Below are 15,082 nucleotides of genomic sequence, written 5' to 3'. Positions count from 1 at the left end.
AGGTTAGGCAAACTTCAAAGCCAAACTTCAAAGGCAATTGTGTGATGTCATCAAAGCAATAATTTAAACAAGTATAAAAGTATAAAAATCTTAAAAAATATAAAAGATATTAAAAACCCGTGTACAAGCAATAATGTCCTTTGAACTGTGTTTCTAGCTGAAAGGATGCCAAGGTAGTTATAATAATAATAATAATAATAATAAAGATTGGGATATCATTACGGTGAGTAGAATCGTTCATGTTTGCATGTTTGTGTGAGGCATGTTATTGGCTGAAATATATGTCGCTTTGGTAGTAAACCAATGAGCGCATACCAGTTTAAAAGCATTACGTCACAAGAAAGTATTAATTCGCGACATCATTTCCCCCCCAGTTAGAGTTAACCGTTTTCAGTGGTGTCGAGGAAGGAGGTGTTGGCGACTTCATATCAACCGCTATCGTAAAGGTAAATCCGATTTCCTTTAAGATCGTGTATTAAAGTAATTTATTTACACTACCGCGATATTTATCTGGGAATCGCGTTTCTCTCTACAGGTAAAGTTACTTATTGGGAAGCAAGTTAACATGTCGAATTGCCAAAATAGCTTCAACGTTAGCTATAAATAGAACAATGGGACCTAGGAACGTTGCGTTGACGATTCTGCCGAAAGTCAAGACTAATTCACTTAAGTGAAACTAGACATTTTAAACAAGGTCAGGCTTAACTGTCTGTGTTTATTTGGGCCTTATTTTATACGGAGAAAGTATTTGGCTTAAGTAAATCACCCACAAGCGATTGTTGGCGTAGCTGAGTCGAGGCAGTGTCGTTTGTGTGAAACGACAATCTGAAAATGGCGAAGTACAAAAGCAAAGGCAGTGTCGCCAGACTGGTAACGTTCAGTGTTTTGATGCACTGCTCTGTGGTTGTGTAACGTTAAAACGCTGAGTAAAATGATGGTTTCACCTTGAATGTGAATTAAACCTTAGATCAACGTTGACTAACTTTGACGGCGATTATTATTTTAGGCCTTGTTGGTAGTTAAACGGGTTTAGTCACAAACTGGCGAACACACGCCGCCTCCCAATGGCTACAACCTGGGGGAGGGGAGCTAACGCTGTATTACATTGTATGCTAGACTGTCCTGTTAGCTTGACAAGCTAATGGTATAGCGTTGTTTTTAGATTATGACTGAAAGTGCAATTATAGCGTCATCCGCTTTTATTTTATAGCAACCACGAGATGGCCCGTACAAAGCAGACTGCCCGTAAATCCACAGGCGGAAAGGCGCCGAGGAAACAGCTGGCTACCAAGGCAGCTAGGAAGAGTGCACCATCCACAGGAGGAGTAAAGAAACCCCATCGTTACAGGTACTGGTAATATTTGCAATACTTCAGTTCTATAGAGACTATCAATATGATCCTATTTATAATAGTAAAATTTGACCTAATAAAATATTGTATGTAGGCCTGGAACTGTGGCTCTGAGGGAGATCCGTCGTTATCAGAAGTCAACTGAGCTGCTCATCCGCAAACTACCCTTCCAACGTCTGGTGAGAGAAATTGCCCAGGATTTCAAGACTGATCTGCGCTTTCAGAGTGCTGCCATTGGTGCGCTACAGGTGAGTAATGACTGAAAGTTCTGTAGTGTAGCATGAGTGGGGCTGCACATTCGAACTAATGATTCTCTGCATTTTTCTTAACAGGAGGCTAGTGAGGCTTATCTGGTGGGTCTCTTTGAGGATACCAACCTGTGCGCCATCCACGCCAAACGCGTCACCATCATGCCCAAAGACATCCAGCTGGCCCGTAGGATAAGGGGAGAGAGGGCCTAAGCCATGGCTTCAACAGGGTCATGGTAGCATTGCCAAGACAAATGATTCTATTTATCGTTCCTAACAATTTTTTTGGACATTTTTATTTTGGGGATATTTCTTTTTTTATATAAGTTTTCTTTTGAATTTTGTATTGTATTTTAGATTCAGACAATGCAGCAACCATTCCACCAGCCTGATTACTCTTTAGGTAGCTGGAAATGTAGTGGAGTATGAATTAACATTAAATCAAAGCTCATTACTGTTTGTAACCATCATACCACCCTCAAGTTTTGTGTGGGTATCAGGCTCCTACAGGGGATGAAACTCTTGATTTGAGGATGAATTCTTCACATCTTCCAATGGGGTCCAGGTTTGCTCATCCATTTACCACTTGCAACAAAATGCCAGCACACCTTGCTCGGCAAGTCTCACTGCAGTGCCAGGGCTGTTGACTACCACGGTGGAAGCTCTACACTCTGTGAGGAGGAGCTTGGCAGACCCCTCTATATTTTTCTGGACTACTTTTTACATGTTTTCCAACATAAAATCTTGGCAGCTACATTTAATACTATTTATGAAATTGTCATGTCTTTCTATTAAAGGTCTTTATGAGTAGAAAATTGTGTATTGTAGTTGCTTAAAATGCAGACAAAGTGTGATACACATTTATTTATAACACCTTTTAACAAGAGCCTTAGTTTGTCATACAAACCACTCTGTATGCTTGAAACCGGTAGCTGTAAGAGGAAAAACGAGCATTAGATCTCTGGAAATCTAGTAAGTATCTATAGGATTTTATAGAAGCTGTCTCACCAATACGGCAGACAACTTCTTCACACTCCTTGATGGTGCTGGCTCTGAGTGCGACACAGCAGAAGCCTGTAGACTGAGGGGTTTCCGGGGAGTCTCTGTGAACACAAGCAATTATATGCTTGGCTGAAACTGTATATAGCCAGTGACAAAACCAGGGTTGATGTATAACAGGTCTCTATGAAGGGGATATGAGTAGTTTTCTTGGCCCAATGGCAAAATTAACTGCACATAGGGTGTATGTGACTTTGAGACTTACGCCACACAGAAGGCAAACACTGTATAGTCTGGTTGGCCATATCTCCCTACACATGAAATCTCTGGATAGTGATGCTCAAATAGCTCCTGTTTTGAGAAAAAAAAAACAATGGCATTGCAGTGGAGCGTTGTATAGAGGTAGAGAAATTTAATGATTGCTAAGCAAAACAACAGCTACACACCAAATATTAATGCTGACACTTACAAGTTTACTGTTTCTGTCTGTGCAAGTCAGATGTGTTTCCTTCATATCTAAGAGCACTTCCTGCAAGACAATATGCATTGATTGAATGCATGTTATATTAGCATACATATTCATATAATCTTAACATTCCTTAGGGCCAGTTTACTCTTAAAATTGGAGTTCAGTCATTACCTTACTAGGCAGGTTTTTCTCCAACACTAGTGGAATTGCTTGCTGCAGGACCTCCTTGCCTCCAAACTAAGCAAGAGTAAACAGATATACATCTTATGGGAGAGACAAGCACAAGTATACACAAATTTCAGTATAAATTCACTTGTGAAAACAAGCTGTTATTTACCATCCCAATGTTTGCTTTTCCCAAGAATTGCACAATGTACACAATCCTGTTGAGGAGAGATGGGTAAGTGTCTTTATGTGAAGGGTTAACCTGGTAAAATGTTGTTTATCCTAAATAGACAACTTGCCTTCCTTCTTTGAGACATTGGGATGGGGATGGCCTCTGATCTTTAGTGGCTGACATTTGGGAAGTAGCAGAACCAAGCTGGAGCGTGGGGTTCTCTGTTCTCAGCACCCGCAGGAGTTTGATGAGGGGCCGATACACCGTTCCATCATGAGCCCTCCATCGCAGAACACGAATGGATAGAGGGCAGCCCCTCAGCTGGGACAGAACCACACCGGCCTGGGAAAATGGAAAAAATATATTCTAACTTTCTTGTGCTACGACCTTCACTCGCTTGTAACAAGATGAAAGCATAAAATTGAAATGAAAGCATAAAATTGGAATTGTATCAGATTTAACTTCTCTTCTCTGAAGTAACAGAAGAATCTGGGACAAACAAAGTTTGGAAACACCTACACACTTACTTATTTTTATTATCTTTTGTTGGATTTATTTAATCAAACGGTTGTAAATTAATCCCAAACCATAAAAAATTTAAAAAAATCATTTGTTATGCCTATTTATTTACAGGATAAATGTCAAATCATATTTACTTGGTGATGTTTTCACGCCTGGGAGGGAGATACATGATAATTTTAAGAGCATCCGCACTTGAATTTCTGGGAACCTTCAAGTTTATCACTTATTAAACATTTTCTGTGTTTTGGTATTCATTCTTTTACCTTTCAATGTAAACATAACAATGTCTATAATACTGTGCATGTTGGTTTCTCACAAGATGTGTCCCGTTTAACATCCTCTGTTGGTAAATCGTTCACCCCATAGCAGAATATCTGTTTCAGTTCTAATAGAAAGGGAATGGATCATCTAGTGCTATATTTTAATCTGAATATTTCTGCTAGGAAAAATGTCTTTTGTACTCTGCCATGATCCATCTTACCAAAGTCATTGGTTGTTACTTTATATTCACCACTGCACACCCACCTGTCCACATCTGGAATTCCTCAACGAGGTGCCGTTGATCTCATCAATTATGTCACCGGGGCAGATAAACTTGTCAGCATCAGCCTGACCACCAGGCTTCAGGTCAAGGACAAAGACGCGTCCATTGAGATACCTTAGACACAGACACAGGGAGGCGATTCAGTTGTACAGCAGACATGCTCGGTGGAATGAGAATATTTTTTGTAGTGTGGAAGCTGCATACCTCAACACCATCCCGACTTCCCGACAAGGCACTACTTCATATATTTCATACACCTAAAAAAAAAAAAAAATTAACAGAAGGTCTCTTTTAGTCAGCTGTTATCTCACTCCTATGTCCATTTATTTCCATATGTCTTCAAATTTCCATTGCTATCACAAAAGTCATAATGATATGGTTGGGAAGTGGCAATACATTTCTATAGTATGGTCTTTGTTACTTACTGGTAGGATCCAGCTCTCATCCAGAAAGCTACAATTCTGTCTTGAGAGACCAGAGGTGGTTGTTAGTGTATAGTTGTTTGAATATGAAGTGATTTGAAATAGTATGTTTAATATTCTGGAATGTTTTCTTGTATGGCTTGGAAATAGTAAAAATGGATACACAGAACATTTACAGCTTTCTTAGCATATTCAGCCAGTTGCTCTGACCTCCATGTCCAGTTTAAATTCCATGTGAGAGAGGACCAGCAGCAATGACATGAAAGGCTCTGGAAGAGAATGAATAGTGCCCCTTTAAAGCCTGTTGTTGATGTTAGAATGGCAGTAATAATGGCAAGAATTTTCTCAGCTTTGTGTATTTAGTGGAAACAATCAGATCAAATATAAAGCCTCACCCACAAATTCCTCATTCCTGAGAATTGATATTACCGGGCTGTACCACTAGAGGGGAGGAAAACGGTTTTAGTTTATGAAAGAAACCAATACGGGCAACACTAGAGCTCATGGGCAACATCTGAAAGAAGCATCAATCTGTAAATATCCTGCAGTAGAACAAATGCATCTTGTCAATTTATCTGACCTCCAGGACTCTGGGTGTGTGCAGCATGTGTGTGATGAACAGTGGCAAGGCCTTACGACTCAGGGCCAGTCTGAGTAGGTAGCGGCCTCTGCCCTGTGCTGAGAGCAGCTTTCTGCAAACTCTGGTCTGCTCCACTGCCAAGGACAGAGCAGACAACCTACACGCACGCACATCAGCAAAGATAACAGGTGTGGGAATGGAGATACATGGTTTTAATTTGTTTTAGAGTCTTGTTAGAACAATGTGAAAAACGTTACACTTCCTATCAGGTAAACTAAGCAAGGTGTTACCTGCCACAGGCATCTTGATGGGGAAGCTGTTCAAAACACTGCCAGTAGTCTCTGTGTACCAGACTGAGAACTGGCTCTAGAGAGAGAGAAAGCAAACACCCACTGCAAACATGCATTTTGCATGTACTGTTTCAGGAAATTTATTACAAATTCACATCAAATTCTACCTCTAAATATCATTTTAAACAATAATTGCAAACATTGTTAAGAGGGAAAAATCATTTAAAAAATATGCATGGAGATTAACTATAATTGTTGAATCTACAAGGTTGCATTATAGCTACTTGCTCTCAGAAATATAGTTAAATGTTTGAAATTGTGTATGTTTGCGGTGGGTACTGACGTTGTAGCCCCTTTCTGAGGACCAGCTCAATCAGCTCACAACAGGAGGCGAGGTGAGGGTTTGCATCTGTCACCGGCTCTTCATCTGACTGCAGGTTGAGGACACATACTGGGAGGAAAAACAAAACATGCGTCGGTTTGCATGGCAGTGGTCAGAAGAGCAGTTTTCCATGCAACCTGTGTGGTCACCGCCATTGGACATTAACAATATACAAGGTAGCGCAGAAGATAAAAAGCCTGGCATATGACATTTGTGCAAAAACAATTTTTTTGTGGACGCCCGCGACAGAAATAAAACCGAAATTGTCCAGCCAGAAACGTACATTTTGGTGAGCAAGCGCGCAAGAATTGGACCGTGCAACCAGCTGCTCCCGAAACTGAAACAGTAATGCAACAATCAAAATTTCATGCCCCAGTTATTGATGCGTACCTTTAAGAGTTCCGAGTAGAGGGTCTTTGGGTGCCATGTCGAGGGACCAGCTGTGATCAGTGGCTGACGCACGGAGCCTTCTGCCACAGCGAGACGCCCTACGATCACACTTCCGTATGGCCAAGCCAACATACCGAGACACCTTCCCATTCCTCTATATCCAAGGACGTGACATGGGCGGACAGCGGGAACGGAAGCAGTTTGATTGATTATTATTAGTATTCATTAGAAACAAAGATATTTTATCAAAACAGTATCGCCGGCAAGGGGTAAAGGGCGTGACACCTTCCATATGACTGAAAAGCAATTATATAGAGAACTGTGCAAAGGTCTCACTTTCATTAGATTATTTGTATAAGTAATCTATGATGACCATATATATTTATTTTAATTAAAACATGACTAGAAATATTGGAAACATGTTAACACCGTATTTTAAAAAAAAAAAAAATCACATTATTCTGTTCCTTTCCAGTTTAGGGAGTTTTTACACCAGATGTCCTTCTGACTGTCAACCCTCGCCGATTTCTACCTGTCTGGGACCGGCACTGCACAGCTGTCTTGCCCAGAGACCCTTTGATATGTGGTCGGGATGAGCGAACCTCCGACCCTATAGTTCTTCTATAAAAATGTTAGATACATAGATTCTACTGCAAACGCCCTTCATTGGTGAAGCACATAGTACGTGTATTTATTATGTAAAAATAAACAAAAACGAATTTATTTTATTTATTGTAGTTACCAGTAATCAATATTTACTTTACTTTGATAGAATTGGGTTTGGTGAGTTTCAAAAACTCCATGAAAGAGTTTAAATCACTTGGTTTTGAGTTAAGCTCTTAGATGATCAGTTTGAACCTGTTTTTGTGGCAGATTAGTTTCTTTGCTGATGCCAGATTTATAGTCCAGGCAGGTGTAAGTACCGATTTACTCTGTTTCCATCCGAGTTGCAGTAGCAACACCGCAGAGTGAAGCTGCAGGTTGGTCAGAGCAGAGACCGCATCGGCACAATGTATCAGCGCTGTGTGTAAATCCGTTCGTAACGTTTAGATATTTCTGCAGTTTGCAAAATGTACATACGTTTGTAATATTGTACTAATTCCCTGCAGTTTTTGAAGGCCATAATGTTAATTAGCGCGTTAGCATGCTAGCGATATCAGCATATCTTCGGTGTATTGGGTGTTGTTAGCTAACGGCTAAAGCTAAAACTAGCTCGTTGTGATACAGGCTATAAGCGTTCGGGTGACTAATGTGACTGAGGACAGGACATTTGTATGTATTGGACAGAGACGAGCAGGTAACATCCTCCAGAGTGTGAGCAGTAGATGCCCACGGCCTGCTATTTTTCACAAGTTTGATTTAAGTAATATGTTTTGTGCAGTCCTTCCCTTGTACTTAACATGTCTTGAACTCTTTTTGTCTAAAATAGGATCGGAAGACCAAGAAAACTATTTAGATCCGTCAAGATGATTCTCATAGAGACTGGAAGAGGTCTGACAAGGACCTGGCTCAGCAACTGGAATCTTCAGCTCAATTTGAACCTTCCACAGCCCAAAGAGACTTGATCAGGACTGGCCTTTGTGGAGGGAGAGCAGCCAAGAAAGCACGTTTTCAGAAGGGAACAGGGTGAAAAGCTGAGAAGTTAATGAGCTCACAAAGACCTGAGTGAAGATCAGTGGAAAACATTATTATGGACCGATGAATTGAAGTTGGAAATGTGCGGAAAGAAGATTTAGAGAGTGGTGGAAGAATGAGCCATGCAGCCTTTGGTGAATCATGGTGGAGGGTCTGTCATGCTTTGGGGCTGCGTTTCTACCTGTGGTGATGTTCCCCTCCCCAGCTGTACGGTGCCGGTCCAAGCCCGGTAGAAATTGGGGAGGGTGGAGTCAGGAAGGGCCTCCAGCATAAAAACCGAAGAAGAGATAAGACGAAAGGACAAAAAAATAAAAATAATAATAAATATCAGGTGACTACTTATTTAGACAGTCTATCAAAATGAATTTAAGATGTGTAGGTGCAAAGAGAGCTCACACTAAATAATTTCTTTGTTTTTAGAAGTTACTTTGTTCTGAAAATATGTGTGTATTATGTATTTTATTATTGTGTACACATTTTTTGAGAGAGACCTAAAAACAAAAGTGGATTGTTTCTGCAATCTTGTTAAACCAGCTAACCTGATGGTTACACAGTATTCTATGTTGTCTGTCCTTATTGTATACAGAACGATGCTGTTCTGAAGTTCATGTTTGAAATAACACGTTTTATTATCGGCTACAAGTCTTTGTAAAATAAAATAAAACTCTTCAACAATTGTTTTAGCCATCCTACTCCATTTTTCACGATTTTTTTGTGGACTTCTGTCAGACTTGTGGAGCTTGGGCCGGAGCAAGATGTGGTGTCGACCTCTGGCGGCTCGTGCGTCGAAATGCACCTCCGTGCAGGGTGGGAGTCAGGAGCGCGCGCCTTGTCTCGTGCCGCAGTTATGTGGATCCTGATGAAGCCTTGATTGCGAAGGAGAAGAGCGGAGGAGAGAAGCTGCTAGAGGAGCCTCACAAAGTTATCTACAGAGGGGAACATTCTCGCAGAACAAGGTCAGACTTCAGTTCTTTACCGAAAGCTCAATATAAATGGAAGAAACCGGGTTGAACTGGGCGGCTGCAGAATTAACTGAAAACAGTGAGGCTGCCTGACAGTGCTTGTTGTCTTCGGTAAACGTGCACGCGAGCAGGTGTTGTCTCTCTTTACTTCTAGTGACTAATTTGCATTAGCATTTCAAAATGACAGCGTGTCTGTGGATAATGTAGACGATGGATCTATCGCTCAGTGGAATAATATTATAAGCCATGTCCTGTTGGGCACAGTGGGTCTATTTGTTTTGATGCTGACTTTAAGGCAGGCTGTGATCCTTCACTCCTAATATAGAAAGTCTCTACCTAGGTCCGTGCAGCAATGGCTCCGGTGGTAATCCTGGATTTCTTCTAATCTTCTAGCTCCTCTCCGTCACAAACAGCTCCTCTGCCACCTACACTTTCTCTGCCTTCACTGCCAAAAATACACCCTCTGTCTAACCAGGAGTCGAGATGTAAACACAGCTCCTCACTGTTTGATAGGCAGGTCCTGCTGGGGGGCTTACATGCCCCCTTTATTTATGTTGAAAGGTTTTCAGAAAATACCCAGACGGTCTCCGCAGATTTAGTCAGTTAACAGGCTCAGTGGCACAGCTCTGTATGTCTTTTTCCTTCTTAGCACGTCATGGCCTCAGGAAGCCACAGACTGTTTTAGACATTGATTTGTTCCTTTATGGGAATCCAGTTGTATTTATTGGTGTATTCACAGTCAGATTGTAGCCGCTGATCATTACGGAGAAAACCCTTGGAGGAAACACCTACAAACAATAACGAAGATGTTCATTCTGATGTTACGTGCAAAAAAATGGAAACTTTTAGTCATTTTTGTTTTGTGCAGGTTTTGCCAATATCCTCAGTCTCCTAGTAGTATGTATCGTCTTTGGTCCTTGGAACATCAATACCACGATCCTTTTGGCACAGCTGCCACCCCTACATCACAGAAACAGCAAATCCCCTCAGTGCTTTAAGCTGCTGTGCAGGGGTGGACTGCTGAATCAACAGCAAACTGGTCCAACAATCCCCCGCACCCTCCGCAGTGTTTTAAAAAGTGCTCTGCGCTGCTGCCTCAGATCTCTTTGGAAAGAAATTTCCCATCTTGAGGCCGTGATTCAAATGCTTCAACCCACGCATACATCAGGAAATCCTGTTACTGTGCGTTTTCTTAATCTTTTTTTTGTGTGTGTGTGTGTGGAGTGCGTGGGCAGTGTCTTTTCACTCCTCTATGTGTGGGTCCTCTTTTCTTTCGTCTTCCCCCTCACCCATTGATAGCTCAGAGCCCTTAATAAAGAGCTCTCAGTGGACTTTGAGTGCAGAGCTGCGATGAAACTTCTGCAGTGCTTCTCTCTCTCTCTCTCTAAAAACATATACCCCTTTGCCACCTCTCATAAATCACTGATTTCTGCACTCTCATGGATATGTGTGGGCAACAAGAGCCCAGTCAGCGGCAGTTCAGCTCCAGCACTTGACAGAGTTGAACCCCCTGCACTATAGCTTATTATTATTATTGTTGTACCACAGGGCACCGGCTTTGTTCTCCAGCTGCCAGCATGATGAAGGACTGCCTGCAGTTTCTTATTGAGCCTGCTAAAAAGCTCAAAATCCGGCTCAAGGTATGTGTATGCGATATTAGATTTGCTGCAAGTGCTAAAAGTCTACAGCTCTCTCTACAAAATGTGCTTCACATCATATTTTTCCTTCAGGAGTCTCGTAAACGAGTAAAACTCGAGAAGAAGGAGCCACTTGTGGAAAGCCAGTTATTTATAATGGAATTAGCTCGAGAACTCAACAAAATTTGCCAGGTAAGCTCTGCTCCTCTCTCATGTCCTGCTGTCACACAGAGCCACAGACCCCCCCCCATTTAAATGCTTCTTTACTCCAGAGGTCCAACATCCTCAGCCACATCTGGACCAGCGAAGACCTATGGCCAGCCAGTCTGTGTCGTGATTTCATCGTGGAATGGGCTGCTGTGGTAGAGGAGAGAGTACAGGTCAGTACACAAGTGACATGACACTTCCCCCTACAGCATTGGAGCAGCTGGGCTGATTCGTTTTTGTGTTTCCTGTAAACTAAACAAGTTCTGGTCTAAGATGAAAAGATACTAACATGTCTACTCTGGGAAGACACATGAAAAAGTGAGTAGGATGGCTACAACAATTTGGGTTTTTTGGAAGAATGAAGATCAGAAGAATGTTTATAATCTCAATTTTTATTTAAAGCTATTTACATCCATATCCATTTAAACAATATAGCACCTATCAGATCACCCACATTTATTTTCCAAAAGTATTGGAACGTGATCTCTTGTCACTCAGGAATACTGTCTGAGGTTGATGTTCAAAAATTGTTTTCTTAATGCCAACTCCTGCATGTAACCTTTAGGCTCTACCTATGAATATTGCATTTCTTGTTAAATAGAAGATAAATTAACCCTGAAAACCAACCAGAAAGCTGTGCAGGAGAAAAGCTAACACAACTAAAAACAACAGCGCAGGGGGAGGTATCACAATCAAGCATTTAAAGAAAACTTCATGAGCCATTAGGCCGCATACCACCAGATCCAAACTAGAAAAGATGGAAGAGAGTGGGAGACTGATGAAACCATGACTAACCTCCACTAAAGTGATGTAAGGACTAAAAAAAGACTTCAGTCATGATCCAAACCATTTAAGCTCGTGCATCAAGACAATGATCCAAATGATTCTCACAGCAAACGACTTCCTCAGAAGGAAAAAGTGAAAGGTTTTGGACTGACTGAGTCAGACCTTAACCCAACTCAACGTACAGTATATCTAACTGCTGAAGAGGAGACAGGAGGGAGAAAACACCCTAAAACAAACAACTGAAGATGGCTTATTGTAAACTTGGGATTTGCAAACAAATATTTATTGTCTGTTCCCTTTGGACTAGATAATTATGGCAAGTTGTTGTTCTCTCTATTGTTTCCTATATCTACATGTAAATACAATTAAATAAAAGCTCAATTTCTGAACGTTTGTGCTTGTATCCCTCTTGTGATCTTAAACCCAAATGTCTTCCATGCACAGCAAACACAAATGAATCAGCCTTGGTGTTCCAATAATTGTGGACTGGGAACTGCCAGCTTCCAGCTTGTTGCCTAAATGTCTCTCACATGGTTACATCTGACATTTCCTATACAGCCAAGGATCATATCATCTGACTACCAGTATGAAAAGCCAGAGAAGAAAGACTGGAAGGGTCATCTTCTCTGCATGCTGGAGGCAGGCGGGGAGTGTGACATGGGACCTCACAAAAGGGTCATCATGGACTGGATGCGGGAGATTAAAAGTAGAACTCAGGTGACTACAATGCAGGACGATGAAGATAATGTGTGTCAGCATTTTCCTCTGGTCACTAGGTATCTGGCTGGTGATTAAAGTCTGACCCAGTTTCTTCCTTATATCTGATAAAGATGATTAAACTAATCCCTGCCCTTGCCAATCAATCCTGTCATACTTGTATTATCCCGGATGTGTGTTTAGAACCCCCTTCCATTGCTGTTTTTTGCGGCCCCTTTGAGCCCCTAAGCATCTCCTTCAATTCTTGCCTCTTTACAGTCTTATTTCCCGCCCACTGTGTGGCCAGGGGAGCCCGTGCTCATGATGCTGGATGACCTGGAGTTCCAGTGGAAAAGGGGCCGTCTTCCAAACCTGCTCCCAGCCATGGAGCTCGTCATGCTGGCCGTGCTGAATGCTTATAGTTCCATTAAGGTGTTGATATCTTTAGTGGATTCGACTAAGTAAACTAAGTTTTAAAAGAAATACAACACGAGAAATTATGCTGTCAAGTTGGAAGCATGTGAAGCATTATGTTATGTTACACAAAAGCCAGCCATGCTAATTTCTGTGTGTGTGTGTGTGTGTGTGTGTGTGTGTAGGAAGATGTGACCAAGCAATGGCTGGTAAGAAAGCAGAGGAGCCAGAGGATTGGTAAGTGCAGCTTCATCATCTCACCTGCTCATCCGCTTTGGAAAGTGTTACTTTAAGATATTAACCAAACTCTGCTAGTAAATATAACTTTTAAAAAGAGTTACTACTGATTATATTATTCATGTAGAACTATTCAGTGTCAACATTTGGTTAAAGGAGCAGGTAGAATGATTTGGCATATGAATAAAACTCTTAAATGCATAGTTGTACATACAGTTATTAACCGTATTGCTTTTTTTCAGACACTGTACGCTACATCCCCCACAGCGGTAAGTGTCTGTGTGATACTGTGCAATGGGTTTATCAGATCTGTTTATTAGAGTAAAGGTGCTGCTGTGTCAGTCTAATGCTGATTTGAGGAATGAAAGTGAAGCTGCAAACTATAAAAACAAAACAATGAGCTGAAAGATGGTTAAACGTTAATAAAGCTGAAGGTAACGGTTGTGAAATTGCCCCTTTCATGATGACTATGGTCAATGTTCATAAATAATATTCATTATGACAATTTTAAAGAATCTTATTTTTCTTTTTAGTGTGGAATTGGATTTGTGATGCAGCAGGTATGAAAACATTTTGGAAAGTAAGATTCTTCATCATATTCCAGTATTGGTTTTTGTCACCTTTCTGTCCTGTTCTGTCCTTCCACAGAGGATGTCACTCTGGACTCAGACTCAGCCAACCCAGACCTGCTTATCTCGAGTGATGAAAAGCGTATGCGGTGTGGTCTGGAGCGCCGTGACGCCCCGCGGTGCCAGCAGCGCTTTGACGGCTGGTGGTGTGCTGCAGGCCAGCAGGGTTACACCTCCGGACGCCACTACTGGGAGGTGGAGGTGGGTGAGCGAGACTGGCGGCTGGGTGTAGCTAAGGCGTCAGCAGTGAGGCGGGGCTTCCGCTCGCTCAACACAGATACCGGCTACCTGACCCTGCGTCTGGAGAGGGGCACAGACCTGAAAGCTATGACGGTGCCTGCCACCCTGCTGCCCCAGAGTTTAGTGCCCAGGAAAGTTGGGGTGTACCTGGACTATGAGCAGGGCCAGCTGTCCTTTTATGATGTGGAGAAGCGCTCACACCTCTACACATTCAACCAAAAGTTCAATGAGGAACTGTACCCTGTGTTTGGGACTGTGGAGGTGGTCAAAGACCTTGTGATCAGGCCTGCAGATGTCAGACAACCATGCCTCTGCCCTGGGCCCTGCCTCTGGAACTGAACTGCAGAAACACACAACTGTTCAACCCTGATCCTTTAGCAGCCCACAGACTGTGCTTTTATTATGGTTCATTATTTAGTGATTTTCAATCTTTTGTGCTGGTTCTGGAATTTTTCTGCAGGTTTCCTTGTGAGATCATGAACAAGAACCACCATCATTCTGAATGACACCTTCTGTTACTCTGCCTTCATGAAAATATAGAGTCTGATTTTTAAGATTTGTTTTTAACGCTGTCAGTTCAAAACTTCAAAAAATATTTTTAGGTGAATAAGAATGTTGTTCTTTTTATACTGAGCTTTAATCCAAATGTTTGAATCCCATGTTTGAAGCCCATAAAAATGATACATATTTAATTTAGAGTGTAAACATAAAAAACATGCTACTTGCAAGGTTTCATGCTACAATGGCTATATTTTATTTATACATTAGTCTTGACAAAACAAAACATTTGAACTAAACTGACAAATAAAAGCATGAAGGCACTGTGAAAGGATGTGCAACCAGCTATTTAGAGCCTCAGTGCAGCTGATAAGGGCCTGCTACAGAAACGCACGGGCAGCATAATTATGGAGTGGTTTGATGCATGTGAAGTCTTAATTTTCACTCTGTTTGCTTCTTTGTCTCAAGCTTCCTGTAAACATTTGTCAGGCATGTGCTTGTTTTTGCAGCTGATTTTGTTTAAAGTGCAGTAGATGTTTTTTTCCCCCCCCCCAAACATCAATAAATGAACTATCAGTGCTCCTTCTTGTCTTTAGTGGTAACACAT

General features: G+C 41.6%; 3 protein-coding genes and 1 long non-coding RNA gene across 4 annotated transcripts; 3 read left to right on the top strand and 1 right to left on the bottom strand.

The window, feature by feature from the left end:
- The first annotated feature begins 305 nt into the window (after positions 1–305).
- Positions 306–2,414, top strand: LOC137105692 (histone H3.3A). Its single transcript, XM_067488210.1, has 4 exons — positions 306–446; positions 1,211–1,348; positions 1,446–1,599; positions 1,684–2,414. The coding sequence occupies exons 2-4, from the start codon at positions 1,221–1,223 to the stop codon at positions 1,810–1,812; spliced, it is 411 nt and encodes a 136-aa protein (XP_067344311.1). The 5' UTR covers positions 306–446; positions 1,211–1,220; the 3' UTR covers positions 1,813–2,414.
- On the bottom strand, positions 1,909–6,963 carry si:ch211-250n8.1 (uncharacterized). The gene is made up of 16 exons (XM_067488203.1): positions 6,535–6,963; positions 6,106–6,213; positions 5,763–5,838; positions 5,473–5,629; positions 5,288–5,333; positions 5,103–5,161; positions 4,896–4,931; positions 4,675–4,727; positions 4,452–4,584; positions 3,532–3,746; positions 3,405–3,450; positions 3,239–3,304; positions 3,068–3,127; positions 2,864–2,949; positions 2,608–2,702; positions 1,909–2,531 (listed from the first exon to the last, which is right to left on the bottom strand). Exons 1-16 carry the CDS (start codon positions 6,569–6,571, stop codon positions 2,497–2,499), a joined length of 1,308 nt encoding a protein of 435 aa, XP_067344304.1. The 5' UTR covers positions 6,572–6,963; the 3' UTR covers positions 1,909–2,496.
- A 258-nt stretch (positions 6,964–7,221) lies between these two features.
- Positions 7,222–8,846, top strand: LOC137105693 (uncharacterized). The gene is made up of 2 exons (XR_010911847.1): positions 7,222–7,831; positions 7,964–8,846. It is a non-coding gene; the product is annotated as an uncharacterized lncRNA (long non-coding RNA).
- Positions 8,847–8,925: 79 nt separating this feature from the next.
- zgc:194990 (uncharacterized protein LOC568410 homolog) lies at positions 8,926–15,054 on the top strand. Its single transcript, XM_067488204.1, has 10 exons — positions 8,926–9,125; positions 10,680–10,771; positions 10,862–10,960; positions 11,041–11,148; positions 12,320–12,478; positions 12,737–12,889; positions 13,057–13,108; positions 13,351–13,377; positions 13,642–13,668; positions 13,757–15,054. Exons 2-10 carry the CDS (start codon positions 10,709–10,711, stop codon positions 14,314–14,316), a joined length of 1,248 nt encoding a protein of 415 aa, XP_067344305.1. The 5' UTR covers positions 8,926–9,125; positions 10,680–10,708; the 3' UTR covers positions 14,317–15,054.
- The last annotated feature ends 28 nt before the right edge of the window (positions 15,055–15,082 follow it).

This window comes from Channa argus, chromosome 20 (genome assembly GCF_033026475.1).
Source record: "Channa argus isolate prfri chromosome 20, Channa argus male v1.0, whole genome shotgun sequence".
Lineage (NCBI taxonomy): Eukaryota > Metazoa > Chordata > Actinopteri > Anabantiformes > Channidae > Channa > Channa argus.
Note: the sequence above shows the minus strand (reverse complement) of the source record. Positions and strands in the feature narration are given on the sequence as shown.

Excerpts from the sequence above, each read along its gene's own strand:
- LOC137105692 (XM_067488210.1), top strand. The coding sequence starts at position 1,221 with ATGGCCCGTACAAAGCAGACTGCCCGTAAATCCACAGGCGGAAAGGCG. Across the intron at positions 1,349-1,445 it reads AAGAAACCCCATCGTTACAG|GCCTGGAACTGTGGCTCTGA; the intron begins GTACTGGTAATA and ends TATTGTATGTAG. Across the intron at positions 1,600-1,683 it reads CTGCCATTGGTGCGCTACAG|GAGGCTAGTGAGGCTTATCT; the intron begins GTGAGTAATGAC and ends TTTTCTTAACAG.
- si:ch211-250n8.1 (XM_067488203.1), bottom strand. The coding sequence starts at position 6,571 with ATGGCACCCAAAGACCCTCTACTCGGAACTCTTAAAG. Across the intron at positions 5,334-5,472 it reads ACACACCCAGAGTCCTGGAG|TGGTACAGCCCGGTAATATC; the intron begins GTCAGATAAATT and ends CCTCCCCTCTAG. Across the intron at positions 3,451-3,531 it reads CAATGTCTCAAAGAAGGAAG|GATTGTGTACATTGTGCAAT; the intron begins GCAAGTTGTCTA and ends TCTCCTCAACAG.
- zgc:194990 (XM_067488204.1), top strand. The coding sequence starts at position 10,709 with ATGATGAAGGACTGCCTGCAGTTTCTTATTGAGCCTGCTAAAAAGCTC. Across the intron at positions 12,479-12,736 it reads AGATTAAAAGTAGAACTCAG|TCTTATTTCCCGCCCACTGT; the intron begins GTGACTACAATG and ends GCCTCTTTACAG. Across the intron at positions 13,378-13,641 it reads ACGCTACATCCCCCACAGCG|TGTGGAATTGGATTTGTGAT; the intron begins GTAAGTGTCTGT and ends TTTTCTTTTTAG.